The 18,601-nt window shown below is 54.0% G+C and overlaps 5 protein-coding genes across 5 annotated transcripts; 2 read left to right on the top strand and 3 right to left on the bottom strand.

Moving 5' to 3' along the window:
* Positions 1-195: 195 nt before the first annotated feature.
* Positions 196-2,580, top strand: IUM83_18185 (Transmembrane and TPR repeat-containing protein 4; the record flags this gene model as incomplete). Its single annotated transcript, XM_067943168.1, has 2 exons — positions 196-990; positions 2,230-2,580. 2 exons carry the CDS (start codon positions 196-198, stop codon positions 2,578-2,580), a joined length of 1,146 nt encoding a protein of 381 aa, XP_067783745.1.
* Positions 2,581-5,481: 2,901 nt separating this feature from the next.
* Positions 5,482-6,209, bottom strand: IUM83_18184 (TKL protein kinase; the record flags this gene model as incomplete). The annotated part of the gene is made up of 2 exons (XM_067943167.1): positions 5,482-5,524; positions 5,584-6,209. 2 exons carry the CDS (start codon positions 6,207-6,209, stop codon positions 5,482-5,484), a joined length of 669 nt encoding a protein of 222 aa, XP_067783744.1.
* A 1,183-nt stretch (positions 6,210-7,392) lies between these two features.
* On the top strand, positions 7,393-10,593 carry IUM83_18183 (Pleckstrin homology-like domain; the record flags this gene model as incomplete). The annotated part of the gene is made up of 1 exon (XM_067943166.1): positions 7,393-10,593. One exon carries the CDS (start codon positions 7,393-7,395, stop codon positions 10,591-10,593), a length of 3,201 nt encoding a protein of 1,066 aa, XP_067783739.1.
* A 327-nt stretch (positions 10,594-10,920) lies between these two features.
* On the bottom strand, positions 10,921-12,455 carry IUM83_18182 (TKL protein kinase; the record flags this gene model as incomplete). Its single annotated transcript, XM_067943165.1, has 3 exons — positions 10,921-11,681; positions 11,783-11,880; positions 12,100-12,455. 3 exons carry the CDS (start codon positions 12,453-12,455, stop codon positions 10,921-10,923), a joined length of 1,215 nt encoding a protein of 404 aa, XP_067783753.1.
* A 221-nt stretch (positions 12,456-12,676) lies between these two features.
* On the bottom strand, positions 12,677-15,637 carry IUM83_18181 (TKL protein kinase; the record flags this gene model as incomplete). The annotated part of the gene is made up of 2 exons (XM_067943164.1): positions 12,677-14,448; positions 15,280-15,637. 2 exons carry the CDS (start codon positions 15,635-15,637, stop codon positions 12,677-12,679), a joined length of 2,130 nt encoding a protein of 709 aa, XP_067783741.1.
* Positions 15,638-18,601: the final 2,964 nt, after the last annotated feature.

Here is an 18,601-nt window from a genome sequence, read left to right as displayed (position 1 = left end):
GTCGAGAGGTCCTGCTGCCCGCGGCTATAAAAACGCGGCTACAAATGGCTCTTCTCTGGGCTCTGAGCCCCTCTCTCACTGGCAGAAACCCGTACTTCCTTTTCAGCCAATCCTCTCTCCTTTACGTTCTCCACACCAACCTCTCTAAATACAAGCCCCTCCTCTCTTCAACATGCACCTCAAAAGATCTCTTGGATGCTGCTGGACGTGTCGCCGCGCGAGGCGTCGGCGCTGCTGGTCTTCCTGGCGGCGCTGCTGACCGCCTGGACCGCCAACGGCAACGGCTTCGTGTGGGACGACCGCTCCGCCGTGCTGGCCAACGAGGACGCGCAGAGCAGCGGGCTGGGCGACGTCTTCGCGCACGACTTCTGGGGCACGCACATCCGCTCGGCGCGCAGCCACAAGAGCTACCGCCCGCTCGCGGTGCTGAGCTTCCGCCTCAACTTCCTGCTGGCTGGCGGACACAGCGCCTGGCTCTACCACTGCACCAACGCCCTGGTGCACGCCGCGTGCTCGGTGCTCGTGTGGACAGTGGCGGACGAGCTGTTCCAGCAGCACGAGCGGCGCCTGGCGGTGGACAGAGGCAACGAGAACCCGCAAGACGCGTCCCCCACAGCCGCCAATGGGGAGACGAAGGCTGCAATTGGGGGAGAGGGAGGGGCCCTTGTGGGGCCCGTGACGGCGGGGCTGCTGTTCGCCGTGCACCCGATCCACTGTGACGCAGTCGCCAGCATCGTCGGACGAGCGGACTTGCTGTGCACTGCTCTGTGTCTGTTGGCCTTCTTGGCCTACGCTAGAGAGGCGGGAGGGGGTGGTGTGCAGTGGACGGGGGTGGCGTTGGCGCTGGCGCTGACGATCGCGGCTGGGCTGTGCAAAGAGCTTGGCTTCACCAACTTCGCGCTGCTGGTAGCGTACGACCTGCTGAGGATCCACCATTACCAGAGCGTTGCAGGCGGGATGCAGCTCATGAAGAGGAGAATTGGTGTGACGGTAGGTGTGGGGATACTGGCGGCGGCTGTGCGAGTGTGGGTTAACGGCGAGCACAGGCAGATGGAGTGGAATATTCTTGCCAACAATGTCGTGGTGCAGGAGAGCAGGCTGACGAGGACATTGTCGTATGCACACCTGCATGCTTGGTACCTTTGGAAGTTGGTGTGGCCAAGGTGGCTTTCGTTTGACTACGGGTACAACTCTATCCCCGTGATTGAGAGTATTGCTGATCCCCGCAATATCTACACCTTGCTCGCGTATACGGTGGTGTTGGTTGGCCTACGCAGCGCTGCGCTACAGCTGTGGGGGTCTAACAAGACACCGCCGTCGTCGTTGATGATGATGAGTATCGCATTTGGAGTGGTTCCGTTCATCCCCGCTTCGAATATTGTTTTTCCAGTGGGAACGGTGGTGGCTGAGAGACTGTTATACTTCCCCAGTGTCGGGTTTTGCCTTCTTGTTGGGTGCATTATCGACCACACACTCTCGATTGTGAGCAGGTACACTGTCCAATTTTCTCACATACCTACCGGCCGCGTCAACATCATCCAGGCTGGCTCAAGTCTTCACAACAGGTATATGGCACGTACCTGTAACGTGCTTAAGCTTACAGGACGTGTGGTGCTTACTTGCGGTGCGCTATTGGCGGCTGTGGGATGCTACCGTAGTCATCTACGAAACGCCGACTGGGTTAGCGAGGAGATGCTCTTCAAGGCGGCGGTGAAAGTACTACCGACGAATGTGAAAGTTCTGTCTAACGAAGCAAAGAATCTGCTGAACCCTGACCCAGCGAGAGCTCTTGAGTACTTGCGGGTTGCGATAGGAATGATACCAAAACATATCGAGAGCCAGACGAACGCTGGTCTGGCATTCGTTGCCCTCGCAGCCAGAAACGATCACAACGAAGATCTCTTCTTGCATGGACTGCGCCATCTCTACAAGGCTGCTATGCTTGCACCTAACCACTTCCAAGCTCCAGGTTTTGTCGGTGGTGAGATTCATACGCATTGGATGAAGACACATCTGCAAGCAGGCGATCCTCCTCTTGACGAATACCTGGGCAGTAAATCGATTGCCACTGCTACAAAATTTCTCGATCACGCCATCGACCATCAGAGTATATATCCCTCCCATTTCTATAACCGAGGTAGTGTCGCCTTCGAAAGTGGAGATCTTGATACGGCAATCAGATTCTTTCGCATGACGGAGGTTGCAAATGGTGTGATTCGCGATCGAAAGGTGGACCCCGAACTACTTGTGGAAGCTTCATCGATTTACAACATGTTGGGAGTTTGTTACCGGAAGAAAGGAGATGCGGATACGGCGTTGGAGATGCTGCGGAAGGGCATTGCATTATACCCTGAGGAGACCGATCTCCACATAAATGCGGCTATGATACTACTACACCAAGGCAAGCAAATGGAAGCGGACGCCCAACTCAAGGCCGGGTTGATTGCTGCAACACTGCCTGGGCATATTCAAAAGCTTCGTAACATCGCCAAAATGTTGGAGGTCTCCAAGATGGAAAAGGCAGTTGAGGTGATTTTGGATCGAGCTGCAGCACTTGAGCGACAATACTCGGGCAGCTAAACATTTACATGTGCGTTCGAGTTCGTTAGTTGTAACGAAACCTTGCGATCTAGTGACTTCAGTTCTAGGTACTTTTCCACATTTGTGAACAGAAGTTTTGACACCGCCAAACTTTTTATCTTGACGATTCCAGTCCAGTACGCATCGTGTTCGACTCGTAGTGGTTTCCCAGTTTCTACTTCAGGTGGCCACGCTACATCAGGAGTCATGAACGGTGGGTATGTGCCGACTAACACCCTCTCTCCCGAGCATGGTCCATGCTCGAGTCCACGAAACAAATCACGAAGCAACCACTCCATGTCCTTCTTCGGCCCGAAAACCCTGTGCACCCGAGTACAGGGAACGGAATGCCCCCATGCACCGTCTTGAACGCTACCGTCAAGACGGCCACCAACTCGCCCATTTCGACAGCCACAATAACCAAGCTGCCTTCTCCAACAGCTTCCGAAGTGGCTTAAGAAAATATTTCCAAACCATCGAGCCGATGAATGATTGAGTAATCAACCGATCTGCTTTACCGTTTTTTTCATAGATGTATTAGCCGCAACAAGATCGTGCGGTAGTATCTGTACAACGCTTTAGCTGCCGATAATCGCACGTTTGCCAACTTCCATTACTGATGTCAGTAGAAAAGCAGCACACAAGTTCCCTAGGGTCATCTAGCAACTAACACGCCGACATGTTCAAATTGAAAATAATTTGCCAATCGTTTTGATCGTCAAATGAATGTGGGTGAGTACCTGCCCGAGATGTCGCTAGAGACCATCCGGACGGTAGTATGGGGGGGGGCACGCTATTTGCCCGTTGTGCTGCGTGGACACGAGACGTGTGGGATATTGTAGTTGGTTGGTTTCCATGGGTTTTGGCGAAATACGGCTTGGAAAACCAGGACGGCAGTCAAGACACTTCCAACGCCGATGCCTATAATTCCAGTCGTACTCAGTCCCGAAGGACCAGGGGGTGACGTGGATGTTGCGACGATGAAGTCATTACTTGAGTACCATTTGTAGCCTTACTCATCGCACCCATGACTGTGAAGTGCATCCTTCTCAATCGTACAATCGAATCCCAGGCCTCGAAGGAGGCACATCGAGTCGGTGAAAGTCTGCACCATAGCAGATCCGTTGTCGTGTAATGTAGCAATGGCAAAGTCGGAGCTGTTTTTGGAGCCTTCGCAATTGCCCGAAGCAATGTAGCCGACACCAACCCCAGCGTTACTGCCGCTGAAGGATTCTTTGAGTAGATAGGGTGAGGCATCGAAAATGTCTTGAACGGTCTGCTTGAAGTCTATGGCGCAAATGGTTTTCAGAGACGCTATCTGGCCAGACTCCCTACTGCTGTCGACAGTACAGGACTCGTCGGGAATGCAGGAGGTAGTATCCAAAATGAACACGCTGTACGGCGTACCATCGCAGCTCGTACCTGAATACGAAACGCTGATGCTATACATCCTCGCTGCAGCAGCTGCCCATGTTGAGATGACAAGAGCAGACACTAGCAGTATCGTTTGGCGGTACATACTTGTAGCAGCGAGTGTGAAGCACCAGGCAAGGCGGAAAATGAACAGAACGTGAGGCGCCTACGTTAACAAGGCGACCGTGTCTCTCACAAAGCAATAGCATTGACAACCTGAGCTTGCCTATCACTGTAGCCACGCTGGACGGATTCCTCGAAAATCGAGTAACGAGACCCAAACACGGTTGATGCGGTTAGCGTGCTTCAAGAATGATGAAATGCATAGAAACATTGCGGTCTCACGTCTACCCTCAGTGTTGGTATCTGCCCATTATTCTGAAGACAAACCTCAATCGTCGGATTCACAACTGGCTTCAACCAAGTCGAAGCGACTCGGCCCCCTCTCGTTAGTCTGATGATCGATGCAGTGTTTTAATTGCTCCTATTCGTATGCGTTTGCTGGGCAGCAATAATCCTCACGATACCTCGCGGGACATGATCATCTGCAGCCTGTACAACGCTTCGGCTGCTGTTGGTCGGTCACTCGGATTCAAAGAGACACAGGCGTGCCCAAGCTCCACAATACTGCGAAGACATACCTCTGAGAATTCAACACGCAACGTCCCCATCGCCACTTGCTGCATAATGGCAGCACCGGGTTGTCGTCTTCCATTTGCATCACGAGATTGTTCCTTCGCGTGAGTGTACGGCAGCCTGTGCACGTCCAGCTCCGACAACACTACGCCGAACGAAAACATATCGGCTTTCACATCGTACCTCTCGCCTAGCATCACCTCTGGCGCCATCCACAGCGACGTCCCCACCTCTGCAGTCATTGTTTGGTCGAGCCCCTCTTTTGAGATGCCGAAGTCCGTGATTTTTGCTTCCATCGCGCGATTCAATAGGATGTTGCGAGATTTGAGGTCTCGGTGAATAACGGGAGGCATGAGCGAGTGAAGGTACGTCAATGCATGGCAAACGTGGAGAGCGATCGTGGTCTTCTGGGCGTCGAAGCCGACAGGACGATGTGATTCTTCGTACTTGTTCAAAAGTGCTCGGAGGTCACCGCCGTCCATGAACTCGAGCACGACGCAGACGTCCGAGAGTGCATCCCAGGCGACTCCGATGAAGCTCACGACGTGCGGGTGGTCCATCGCTGCTGTCATCTTTGCCTCTGCCAGGAAATCGTTCACATGATGCAGCTGTCCTCTCGTCTCGGGGAGGAGCATCTTGATCGCGACTTTCTTACCGTTGAACGTGCCGACATACACCTCGCCGAATGCTCCACGAGTGATGAGTGTCTTGACGCGAACTTTGTCGCGGGGGACACGCTTTGCAGTGATGGTATCGTCGTTCCAAAGCCCGGTCTGGCCACGCGAAGCAATGTCCAATGATACCGTATCTCGCGACTGAAGACTGGCGGTGGGCTGCTGCTGCGTCCCAGGCTCAGCTGGTTTCGCGTTCGATCGGCGGTTGCAGCAGCAATATCCTAACCCGACAAGGCCAAGGACCAAGCCCCCTCCAACTATGATGCCCACAACAGTCGACATCTTGATGTCATCACTGTGCTTGGTTGTAGTCTCTTCATCGGCACCCGGAGAGCTGCTGGTGCTGGGGTTGAAGCTGTCGTCGCCGTTGATGTAGTACCATTTACTCCAATCTTTGTCGCATTGATGACTTCCGAGGACATTTACGTTCGCAGAATACGTAGCGTACAGATTGCTGCGATCGCATGTGGTATCGTGATAGTATCGCAGCTGCGCTGAACCGTCCGGCTGCAGTGAGGCAATAACGTGGCCGACTTCGCTCGTATTCACGTTGGGAGATCCCTCACAGTTTCCCGACGCGAAGAAACCTTGAGCGTACGAGAGCGTCTGGCACAAGGGATCGCTGTACACCTCCACGTAAATGTACGGAGAGCTGCCGAAGGCGTTGCGCGTGCTCGTCTTGTAGTCCGAGGTGCAGTCGACCGACGCCAAGCCGACACCCGTCGTGCTCGTGTTGCCGTCCTCGAAGCATGACGCGATGGTGCAGCTTCTGTCGCTCTCCGCGTACGTGTTGTAGGGCGTGCCGTCGCACGAGTTCCCTGCGTAGTAAATCCACACCTTGTACAGACTTGACCCCGCCACCTGCGAGTGCAGGCCCGCAAGCACAGGCACCGAAAGCAGCCGCATCGCCCAATGTCCTGCTTGATGAGCGTCGAGCAGAATCGATTCTGTGGGTACAGTGAATGAGACTGGTGTCCGCTCATGTGCCGTTGGAGTCGATATTGTCGACCGGTCCAGCCCTAACTCCATTGAAACCTGAAATGCCAATCTTTCACTCCGCTCCTGGGCTAGCTAGAATCGAATGGCAACACTACCAGTGTTGTCTGGGTGGCATGCTCTTGCATCACCTTGTCCGACATCCGCAGTGAAGACACTCAAAACGAGTCTAGCGATCTTCCATCGTGACTTGGATTAATTGTGGTCGTACCCACAGACCAGTATGATAGCACGGTTTTTGAAGCTCGCTCGTGTGGGCGGCATTGGCGGCATTCACTTGCAGCTCCACAAGAAGGCTGTTTCAAGTTTCGGCGAGTGCCACGGCAGTCCTGGGGGATCAGTCGACGTCGACGGAATGGTAGCGAAGGTCGAGTCGCGCTATTGCATGAGAACGCTGTCGACAAAGCCCAGCAGCTATAACGAAGGTCTGAGCGACAAAGTTTTCGATTAAGCCGACCTGTTCTTCTGCCAGCGCTGATCGCGGAGCCATGCTAGACGCGCAGTGACATCGCCGACTGTCCAGCCAAGTAAGGTCAGGTCTGCGACTTGTGAAGAAAAAAAAAGCGTTGTGTGACGTCCACCAACTTGGTGTGTCCACCCTTGCACCTTTTTCGCCAATCAGCGCGCAGGTTCCGATTCCCTTCTATTTCCAGCACTGGTGCCGGAAATAGCCGCCAGACGCACGCAACATGCTAAGCCTGTGCTCGCCGCCCGCTAATTCGTCGTACTCAACCGAACTCACCTATCTTGTCTACCAGACACCCCCTATCTCCGCGTCATATCTCCCGATCAACCGCCTCCTAATTCCCCCCTCGACATGCTTGTCAAAGCGCTGACGCACGCTGGCTTGGGCAACGGTCTCTTCACAACGGTGGCGGACCTCATTTAGCCCGTCTCTCCATGCCGCTCCTCCCTGCTTCAGTTCCAAAACGGCGGCCCGCAGCGCACGCAAGCAGCCACTTCATAATAAGTATTAGCCTTGCTTGAAGACATGGCGGCGGGTCAGGGCGACGCGCTGCGGCGGCGGCAGCGGCGGACGCTGGCGGCGTCGCTGGCGCTGGTGGCGGCCGTGGGGCTGGCCTGCTCCCAGCCCATGACGAGGCTGCTGTTCCCAAGCGGGGACGTGACGCCGGCCAAGCGGCTGTGGCTGCTGCTGGGGCTGGGGCTGGCAGCTGTCCACCTCCGCGACGCGCTGGACAGCTGCCGGCGTCGGTTCGCGACGGTTGGACGCCAGCTGGTTCTGGTGGACGACGCCAACAGCCAGTGGACGCTGGTGGACGACCAGCCGCGCCAAGTTGAAGTGGAGACGCAGCTGTTCGAGGGCCAGGTGCGGCTCGTGGCAGGGCGCGGAGCTTTCGAGGTGCAGGCGCAGGGCCGCGTCACGAGGAGCGCGCCGCCCCACAGCAAGCTGTTCCTGGCGCTGGAGCTGCTGCAAACTCCGGTTTGGGACGTGCACTGGGCAGCGAAGGCGCTGCTGGAAGTGGTCCACAAGCTCTGCAGGTCGAGAGGCGTCCACCTGTCATGCGGGGAGGACGGAGAGCTGCCGCACGTTGCCGTCCCCATGCAGGCGCTGGAGTTCTCGGGGGACAAGCGGCGCGTCAACAGCCTCGCAGTGGGGAAGATGTACACGCTGGAGGCGCGGATTGTGGACTGGAGGTGGAGGTACTTGGCGACGGCGATGCTTGCGGCAGTCAAGTGGGCTCCGTTGCGGTGGATGAAGATGCCGGATGTGCAACTTGCAGCGTACCTGGTGACGCCGCCGCCGAAACGAGATCAAAAGCAAGTGACTGCGCCCCACTCGGTAGCTCACAAGCACCACCTCTTCAGCTTCTCGGTGCGCCATCAAGATCAAGAGCAGTTGCAGGTGGAGACGCAGCGCTTACACATTTCGCTCCCTCGGGATGACCAAGTGCCCGATTTCGACGTCGGGTCGCCTATCGCATTGTGGGGAGGCAAAGGCGGACGAGGAGGGGTGCCGCTGGCTCATGTGGAGGCTTGTCGTCGCATTGCTGACAATTCTCGTGCACTCGGCCGATTGAGCTTCTCGCTGGATGTGTGGGTCGAGTTTGTAGACCGTGTGGCTGGCCGGCGCAAAGTGGGGTATCTGCTGGAGGTGGTGGATATGCAGCAGCAATTTCGGCGCACAGTCATGCGAAGCGCTACGACGATCAAGAATGCGTTGTTGCTTCTGCGACTGGAACACCAGCTCGACAGGAAAGAAACTGAGCGCGAGACTGGCATCGCCGCCGACGAAGATCAGGACGAGACACAGGTTGAGGAACCCGTTGACTTCCAGAGACTCACTGTTGAATCTCGTGAATACCGCTACGAGCAGATCGAGCATGAAACAGCGGCCGTGTCCCACGTTCTCGAGCATGTTGCATCCAAGCCGTGCCAAGGGCGACGGCGCTGGAGGCAGCCACAACGATGTTACCAGAACCAGCTCGAGAAAGCTACTCTTTACAAGTGCTTGATGTCGCCCTCGCGTTTGCCGGCCGTGCCAAGTTACCACGCCATTGGCGTGCAGATCAACGAGGCTCAGCATCTAGCCATGAATGTCGTGTGTGAGGCGGGCATCTACCGACTCCACGGCGCTGGGGACGGTACGACGCCTCTTCTCCGCCAGGAATGGTTCATCGTGTCTGCGGACCACCTGCATTTCTTCCGGTCGTTCTCGGTCTCGCCGTCGTTGAGCGTGCCTGTCACCAATGTGCTCAACGTGTGCAGCGTCGACCATGTGCGCTTGCTTAACGGCAACAAACCAGTAAGTGCGCACCATGAGCGAGGCGCAGTGCCGCGGTGGTACTGTGTTGAAATTCATCTGGTGCTGGAAGTCATCACGCTGTTCGTGGAGACGCCTGAGGAACGTGACCGGCTAGTTGCGTCGCTGCAGCCTCTCACCATCGACGACTGCGACCTCAACGTGCAGTCTATCGCAGTGAAAGGTGCAAGGACCGAAGCTGTTGCTGCGTCGCCTCTCTTCTCGCCGATGACGCTGAACTCGCAGAGCCAACCTGTGTGCCTGAACCAACGCACCTCCCGATTTGTAAACACAACTTCGGCAGAGCTTGATTCGGCAGCGACCCTGAGCTTGGTTCAGGAGGGTTTGGAGGCCGGACTGAAGGTGTTTGCACTCGGTGAGGCGGGTGTTAGGCTGCGTATCAACCGACCCACGGTTCTTGGCTTTCTCAACAAAGTTGAAAGGCTAAATGAACTTGATCTGGACAAGGTCGAGTCCGATATGTCGAGCGAGGATCGGTTCGCGCTAGGGCTCAACTTGTACCACACGCTCTTCATCCACGCTGTGCTCATCTTCGGCCACCCGCAGTCGCACGAACAGTGGAAGTTGCTGCAAACCGTGCCGTGCTACCTGGTGCGCATTAACGGTGGACTCGAGTCGGTCAGGTTCACTTTGGCAGACATTCAGCGCGTGATGCTCCGCTGCCCCGTACCAGTTACGTTGGAGGCGTCCAGCATCAAGCGGAGCTTGTCCCAGAACTCGCTCATGGACCTTGCCATCGGTGGTGGAGACGCCATCAATGGTTTGTGCAGAACAATGTTGGGCGTGGCTTGGACTCCAGTATTTCCAAGCAGCAGCTCGTTCTCGGTTATCAAGAAAACGCCACTTCCTATACCAGCAGGGCTTGCGATTGACAGTGCAGATATGCGCACCAGTTTGGTACTGCAGATCAACAGCTCCCCTCCAATCGACAAGACCACTGGCATTATCCGTGTGTACGATGGTAGCCAGAAGCTGAACGAGCAGCTGAATGCTGCTTGCACAGCTTTTCTAAGTCGCGAGCTGCGTTTGGGCGAAGTGAATCGCGTGATTTACTTGCCGCGAGTCTGTGAATGGTACCGTATCGGCCATGACGAGGATGTTGATGATCAGATCGATGGGGTTAGCAGACGAATGGGCCCCCTAAGTCAGCGCCGTCGACGGCGGAGTAGCAGTGGCAGCGTCACTGGGTTGGCCGCACTACCGAAATCCCGAGGATTCTACTGTCTGCAGCGTCTGCTAGACTTCATGGAGGTGGAACAGCATCATCGAGTCATGCATCTGCTGCTCGGGGCAGGCGAAGAGTGCCGCTTTGTCTTCGACGATTTCTGGACGAGACCGACTCGCTCTGCTGCTGCGAGTTTGCTCAGCAGCGCCGGATCCGCCGCTCTCGCAGTGTTCACAGGTTCTGGCGTGAGCACTGCTGCTGACTCCGCCCAAACACCGAAGAAGAGCGGTGCACGGGGAAGAAGTGAAAGTGACTGGTGCATTGTTGGGCAGCGTTCATACTTCTGAGGCGTATCGAGGAGTCTAAGTCTAATGAGAAAAATATGCAATCGAAGTCTATTTAATCACGCAGCCTGCGTCAAAGCTACCTGAAGTTTGTACAGCGCTTCCGCTGCTATAGGACGCAGTCTCGGATCCACAGACACACACGCTCCCCAAGTTCTCCTACATGTAGTGATCGAGGACTTGCCTCCGAAAAATCAACGCGCAGCTTTCCCATCGCAACCTGCTGCAGCAAGAGTGCGTCGGGCAGTCGGCGTCCGTTTGGGTCTCGGTTCTTGTCCTTGGCTTGGGCATACGGCAACCTATGTAGGTCCAACTCGGACAAAACCACTCCTACGAGAAAATATCCGCTTTGTCGTCGTATTTCTCTCCGAGCATGACCTCTGGCGCCATCCACAATGACGTTCCTACCCCCGCTGTCATTGTCTGGTCCAGTTTTTCTCGCGAAATCCCATAGTCGGTCAGTTTGGCCTCGAAATCGCGAGACAAGAGGATATTGCGTGACTTAAGGTCTCGGTGGATAACTGGAGGCGACAGTGAATGCAAATACGTGAGTGCATGGCAAACCTGCAAGGCGATGGTGGCTTTCTCTCGGTCGATGCATACTGGATGTCCAGATTGTTCATACTCACTCAACAGCGAGCGCAAGTCGCCACCCTCCATGTACTCCATGACGACGCACAAATCTGACAAGGTATCCCAGGCCACGCCAATGAAATGCACGACGTGAGGGTGATCCATGCTGGCCGTCAGCTTCGCTTCGGCCAGAAAATTGTTCACGAGGCGAATTTCCCCTCGTGTTTCGGCCGACAACATTTTCACGGCGACACGCTTGTCCTTGAAAACTCCTTCGTAAACTTCCCCAAACGCTCCACGACTGACGAGCTCCCCCACCTCAATCTCGCGACGAGCAATTCGTTTGGCGGTGATGACGTCGTCGTTCCACAAGCCAGATTGGCCTAGTACTGCCCCCTCCAAGGGGGTTGAACCCCCCTGGGTGCTTGACGTGCGCTTGTCAGAGTTGCTGTCCATGACGACCACGCTGGGTTCTGAAGAGTCCATGCGCTTTGACCGTTTCCTTCGATGCAATAGGCCTAGCACAACAAGAACGACAGCAACTATTCCAGCAACACCCGCGATGATGGCACCGCTGCTGCTTGATGAAGCTGATGCCGACTGAGAAAGTCCGCCCCACCGCTGCCGCCGATGGTACTCGAGGTCGTGCTACTGCTACTGTTGATACTGGCACCACCACCACCGCTGCTGCTGCTTTCAGATATGTATGGATTTGAGCTGTTGTAGCAGCTCCATCGAAAGTTGTTCTCGTCACAGCTATTTGACCCGATGAAACCTTGGTCAACGATCGTGTCCTTCGTCGGTTGAATTATGTCCAGTTGCGTTTCGTTCAAGGACACCAGACAATCGCTATCACTGAAGTATCGGGTGGATAGAGAACCATTGGCCTCTACCTGGGCGATCCTATACGTCCGGAAGACCCAGGAATCAACGTACATGATGGCCAGCTCGCAGCTCCCCATCGCGATGTAAGCATAAGCTTCCAGAACGGTCTCGCAGTCATCGGTGAGGGTTTCTTGCACGACGTAGCTGGCGTTCTTGAACGCGTCCGCCATGATTTCGTCGTAGTCCGCTATCTGGCACTCTTCGTTCATCATGGTCCAGTCTCCCGAGTGGTATTCGCATCCATCCCGACAAGTTGAAAAGTTCCCAGCGTGAATAACTTTCGGGACCTCTCTGCATGAGACCCCCACGTAGTAAGTCCACACGTCAAACATCGTCAGGGCACTCGCCATTTCCCTCCCCAGCAATGCCAGCACCACGATCACGAGGTTCAGCTCCGGGTGGTACATGCTTCGCACTCTTGCTCGACGAATGAGCCAACGAAGAAAACTCTACAAGCTGGATGAATGATTCAGCTCGTCGGCAGGACTCAAAGTATCCGATAGGTACATGACACGTGGGTCGCTCATGGATATCCACACGTTTAACCCCTTTTTAAAAGATCAAGCCGTTGAGAGGACACTTCTGGCCTTAGTTGTCAAAGATGAGGAGAACATTAATTCTAATCAATCTAGGGCAATTCCTGGGTCAATGCCTGATGGAGTCTGTACAGAGCATCAGCTGCTGTTGGGCGCAGTCTTGGATCCACAGTAACACACGCCAAACCAAGCTCCACGACGGACGGTGGACTTGCGTTCGAGAAATCAACGGTAAGCTGGCCCATCGCCACTTGCTGCAACAACACCGCGTCCGGTAATCGCTTCCCGTTCGAGTCGCGGTTCTTGTCCTTCGCCTGGGCGTACGGCAGTGTGTGCACGTCGAGCTCGGACAGCACCACTCCGAATGAGAAAATATCCGCTTTGTCGTCGTACCTCTCACCAAGCATCACTTCAGGTGCCATCCACAGCGACGTCCCGACTCCAGCGGTCATCGTTTGGTCCAGCCGCTCCCTCGAGATACCGAAATCCGTCAGCTTGGCTTCGAGAGCTCGTGTCAACAGAATGTTGCGGGACTTGAGGTCGCGGTGGATCACTGGAGTCGGCAGCGAGTGCAAATAGGTCAACGCGTGGCAGACGTGGAGCGCGATGGTGGCTTTCTGCCGGTTGATGCCCACAGGCCGGTTCGACTCGGCGTACTTGTTGAGGAGAGTTCGTAGATCACCACCATCCACGTACTCCAGTACGATGCACAAATCCGAGAGCGATTTCCACGCCACGCCGATCAAGCTGACTATGCGAGGGTGATCCATGGAAGCTGTCAGCTTCGCCTCCGCCAAGAAACCATTGACATGCTGGATCGAGTTGCGGGTTTCAGGTGACAGCATCTTCACAGCCACGCGCGTGTCCTCAAACATGCCTTCGTAGACTTCTCCGTACGCTCCACGGCTGATGAGCTGCTTAATTTGTACGTCGCGACGGGGGATCCTTTTGGTCGTGATCACATCGTCGGTCCACAAGCCAGGCTGACCCGACCACCCTTTACCAAACGAATGCGTGGTGAGGCTTGACGTGCGTTGCTGGTGGGCCCCAGGAGACAACATCGCGAGGCCGTTGCTGTAGCCGTGTGCATTTCCATCCGAACTCTTTCTTGTCGACCGGCGACGGCAATAAAAGAAGAGCCCAGCCACAATCAGCAGCAACGCAACAAGTCCTCCGACGCTCCCTGCGATGAGCCCCTCATTGCCCCCCGAAGACGATGATGCTGTTGAGGCCGGCAACGAACCGCTACTTGTTCCGCTGGACGAGGTCGAAGTTATGCTGGCGCTGCTGCCGCTATTGCTTGCTGTGTTCGCGAAGTAGGTGTACCGGTAGCCATTCGCGTCACAGGTGGTTGAATTGAGCACGTCTTGATCGATGTCCGTGTCTTCAGCGTTGATCTGGAAGGTGAGCACCACCGACCCATTCAGCGGAGTGGAGCAGTCTTGGTCCGTGAAGTAGCGGATGGACACGGACCCGTTGGCCTCGAGCTGGATCTTCTCGTAGGTGGAGAACCCCCACGCGTCGACGTACATGATGATCTGCTCGCAGTCGCCCGACGCCAGGAGACCCGAGGCGCCGCGAAAGGTTTCGCAGTCGCTCTCGAACGCCTCTTGCAGCAGGTAGGGTGCAGTCCCGAACGCCGCCGCGATGTCCACCTTGTAGTTGGTGGAGCCACACACCGAGTTGTGCGACTTCCAGCTGGACGAGCTGTCGTTGCATTTGTTATCGCACTGCAGGTACGGGTCGAAGAACCCCGCCTCGTACGAGTCCGCGCGGTTCGGAGTTCCCTCGCACTGTTCGCGCAGCAGGTAGTACGAGTACGTGTCGTAGGTGCTCTGAGCTCCAGCCGCTCCACGAACGGAGACTTGTAGCAACGCGAGAAACGCCGGAACGGTCCAACACATTGGCGGCGTTGAGATCGAGAGGGTCCAATGGACTGTGGGCAAACGACCCTGCGTATCAGCCAGCAACATAAGTGCTGGCCACCAGCTGGAGACGCGCCAAGTGTTCTCTCGCCGCAGTAGCCAGCGATGAACTTGCCCTTTCCAACGGAAAAGGGACGCCTCGATTGAAACACACTCGGTTGGCGAAAGCCAAGTGAGCTTGACAGCTTGAGCGGGGCAGAAGTATCCAGTAATCCATAATGCGCAATGTGACTGATATCTTTCCCGCAGAATATTTTTTCTGTTCGCACCGTAACTTTTTGTTTGGTATCGTCTCATATTATGAGACCATACCAAATAACAAATTATTTATCCACCATTGGGAGTTTTCGAGATATTCGCGTTTAAAGTTAACCAATCAAAATTAGTACATAATCGGGATTAAAAGCTAAAAACACTCGTAGAAAGCGGAAAAACTCTAAATCGATTGCTTTGTACACGAGCTTTCCGACAATATACAATAAGTTAAAACTGAAAAAATATTGAGGCCACAGGCCCGAAATAAAATCCGAGATTTCGGAAGTCCGGAAATGGAGATATTTTTTCGACCGATGTAACTCTACGAATTCTCAACATTTTCTAACGATCAATAGCTTAAAAGATGCACAAGACAGCTCTTTCGATTCATGCGATTAAATCGCGATTCGCACTTAGGTTCATAAGTAACTTTTTGGTTGGGGTGGTCTCATATAAAATACTACGTTCAAATATGTTTGTTTAACTTGCTTGCACAGTGGTTGTCTTAGACGTACTCTTAAGTTCCGTGCGCAGCACAACCTGCAACCTATACAGCGCCTCCGCCGCGGAAGGCCGCATTTCAGGATCGACAGAAACGCAGGCTAAGCCTAGATCCACAATTGACTGCGGACTTGCCTTTGAAAATTCAACTCGCACTTCCCCCATGGCCACCTGCCGCAACAGAATCGTGTCCGGTAGCTTTCGTCCTTCGGAATCTCGGTTCTTGTCCTTCGCCTGAGCGTACGGCAGAGTGTGCACATCCAGCTCCGACAGCACAACGCCAAACGAGAACATATCCGCTTTGTCGTCGTACCTCTCACCAAGCATGACTTCAGGCGCCATCCACAACGAGGTTCCAACACCCGCAGTCATGGTTTGATCAGGCCGCTCGCGAGAAATGCCAAAGTCAGTCAGCTTCGCTTCTAGTGTTTCGGTTAGCAGGATATTCCTCGATTTGAGGTCGCGGTGGACCACCGGAGGCATCAACGAATGCAGATACGTGAGCGCATGGCAGACGTGAAGTGCGATGATTGCCTTGTCGTGGTCGATGCCGACAAGATGCTTCGTAGTTTGGTGCCGATCCAAGAGTGCTCGCAGGTCTCCGCCTTCCATGTACTCCATGACGACGCACAGATCGGACAGCGAATTCCACGCGACACCGATCAAATTGATAATCCGCGGATGATCCATCGCCGCCGTCATTTTCGCTTCCGACAGGAATGTGTTCACGAGTTGAATGATGCCGCGTGTTTCAGGCGGCAGCATCTTCACTGCCACCCGTGAACCAGCGAAAGTGCCCGAATAAACTTCACCGAACGCGCCACGACTAATTAGATGATCGACATGAACATCTCGACGCGAAATTCGTTTGGCAGTGATTACATCGTCGTTCCACAAGCCAGCTTGACCAAGTATTCCTCCACCTTGATTCGTTCCTGTTGACGTAGTGGTGCGTTGTTGTTCACTTGCTTGAGAGTAGTTGCCCTGTGCGTGAAAGCCAGCTTGGTCAGTGCGAGTAGAATTTTTACCATTTGATCGACGGCGGCACAGGAAAATACCGAAAAGAATGAGGAGGATAGCGGCAGCTCCTCCAGCGACCCCAGAAATCAACCCCGTATTGCTTCCGGAGGATGACGCTGTTGTTTCCGGCGAAGATCCTGAACTACTTCCAGTTTTGGAGCTTGTAGTGTTGGATGACGGTGTTGTTGCCGACGAAGATCCAGAACTACGTCCAGTTTTGGAGCTTGAACTGCTGGATGAAGCCCCGTTCGAGCTACTGCTACTGCTGGACGAGGAACTAGAGTTGCTACTCGTTAGAGCAGCTGAATATGTCCAACGAAGGTTGTTTTCATCGCAGCTGCCTGAATTGAGCGTGTCTTGGCTAATATCGACGTCTTGGGTGTAGATACCATCGACCACTTTCACAGACCCGACCAGCGGCGACCTGCAGGTGCTGTCATTGTAGTATCGGATAGAAACATATCCGCTGGCTTCTTTGGCGATGGCGTAGGTCGCAAACCCCCACTCTTCCACGTACATGATGACTTGGCTGCAGCTTCCGGACGCTTGAAACGCGGTGGCATCCACTACAGTCGTGCAGTCACTGCTATTGAAAGCTTCCATCATGATGTACGCTGCACCTTCGAACGCCTCGTACACAACGCCATTGTAGTCGACAATATCGCAGTAGCCTTGTACGGATCTCCAGTCGGAAGTTTGTCGTGCACACTTCGCGCTGCAGGTGAAGGACCCAACGTCTACTCGATGAGCACTTGTGCCACACGTGTCGGCGGGGTAGTAGGAGAGGACGGTATATGAAGTCTGCGCTTTGGCGTTGTTTGGTGAAAGCACAGCCAACCCAGCTACAACGTGAACGAAACGAAGCGAAAACCTCATCGGGGAGCGTATTGACCCCAACGGAGAGGAAACGAGAAATGAAACTCTCAATCTAATTCACCCCATGGCCTTTAGGCGTGTAAGTATCAAGTAGATGCGCCCGTTCCTACGGCGAAAGGCCAGCAAGCACATGATTCCACTGGTGCACGCGGATCACATCTCGTGGATTGCACCTGGTCTTTGATGCCTGGAACCAATGTTTGTTGATTTGTGGCAGGAGGGTTAGTTTTGGGTTCGGAGTCGAGGCACTATCCAAATGGCACAAGGGATCAGCAGCCACAGCTGCTTCTGCTGCATCGAGTGAAACAACTTTCTCAATCAACTGTTTCCGAAAGTCTGTGCTGATTCGGGGACCCAGGTGGTGGACCCAGGGGGGGGAGGCGCAGTTCGAAGGTTGAAACAAACGACATATAGACTGAAAAGGAATAGATTAATTGGTATTAAAAGATTCCAAAACGGCAGTGGATAGAACGCATGACCTTTTTGCTTCTTGCAATGCTGATTTTGGAGGCTTGGACCATTGAGCAAGGGTAGGAGTAGGTAACATGGTGATAATCGCTTCTTACTGCCTCAAAATAAGTAGACGATACTAGTACTATGATTATAGTAATATTAAGTTCAAGGTGATGTGATATGATATCGATAGTACTATATGTAGTAAAGAGCTGTTTCTGAGGTAGCCTTCTTCGTTACAGTTGAAGACGTATGCATTGCAAAGCCCCATGTACTGGCTGGCAATGTGAGACGTATGCGTTGGAAATCTCCCTTTACTGGCTGCCAATGTGAGTTATCGGTGAAAGCCGCGAACATTCTGGCAATATGCGACCTCATAACCTGCGTACGTTCTTTTATGAATCTGACAAGACTGGCTCAGCTTCTGCACCATCACTACAGTGCTGCTACAAATTAAAGAGTGAGAGCAAAATTTGACAAAACAGGGGGTGTTCGAAACTATAGGCGCACTCCGACTAAAACTGTAATTTTTCAAAGTAAAGATCTCAGTTTCGTAACTGTGGGACATATCTCCTATTCTAGGGCTACTAGCCACCTCTAAGCGAAATCTGAGCGGCCAATTATTTTTTTCTTGAGCGCTGGTGCACAGATACATGACAGGAAAATTATGAACCTAATTTGTATGGAGGCACGGCTTTGCCGAGCTCTACCGATGCGTGGCAAGGTGTATATTATAATCTGGTAGCTCTGATTTCTTTATTAACGTCTAAACGACCCATTCATGTGCCCAAATGCGATAGTTGATGTAGACCCCCAGCGGAAATCTTGGCTAAGCCTTGGCTATACGTAAACTCTCTTACAAAATTACCACACCAATACAAATACTAAGTAAAACATTTTTGAACATTGTGTCCGTTCTTTGCTTGTGGTTTCCGCTAGGAGTCCACATCAACTATCGCATTTGGGCACATGAATGTGTCGTTTAGA

This window comes from Phytophthora cinnamomi (genome assembly GCF_018691715.1).
Source record: "Phytophthora cinnamomi strain GKB4 chromosome Unknown Contig96, whole genome shotgun sequence".
Classification (NCBI taxonomy): domain Eukaryota; phylum Oomycota; class Peronosporomycetes; order Peronosporales; family Peronosporaceae; genus Phytophthora; species Phytophthora cinnamomi.
Note: the sequence above shows the minus strand (reverse complement) of the source record. Positions and strands in the feature narration are given on the sequence as shown.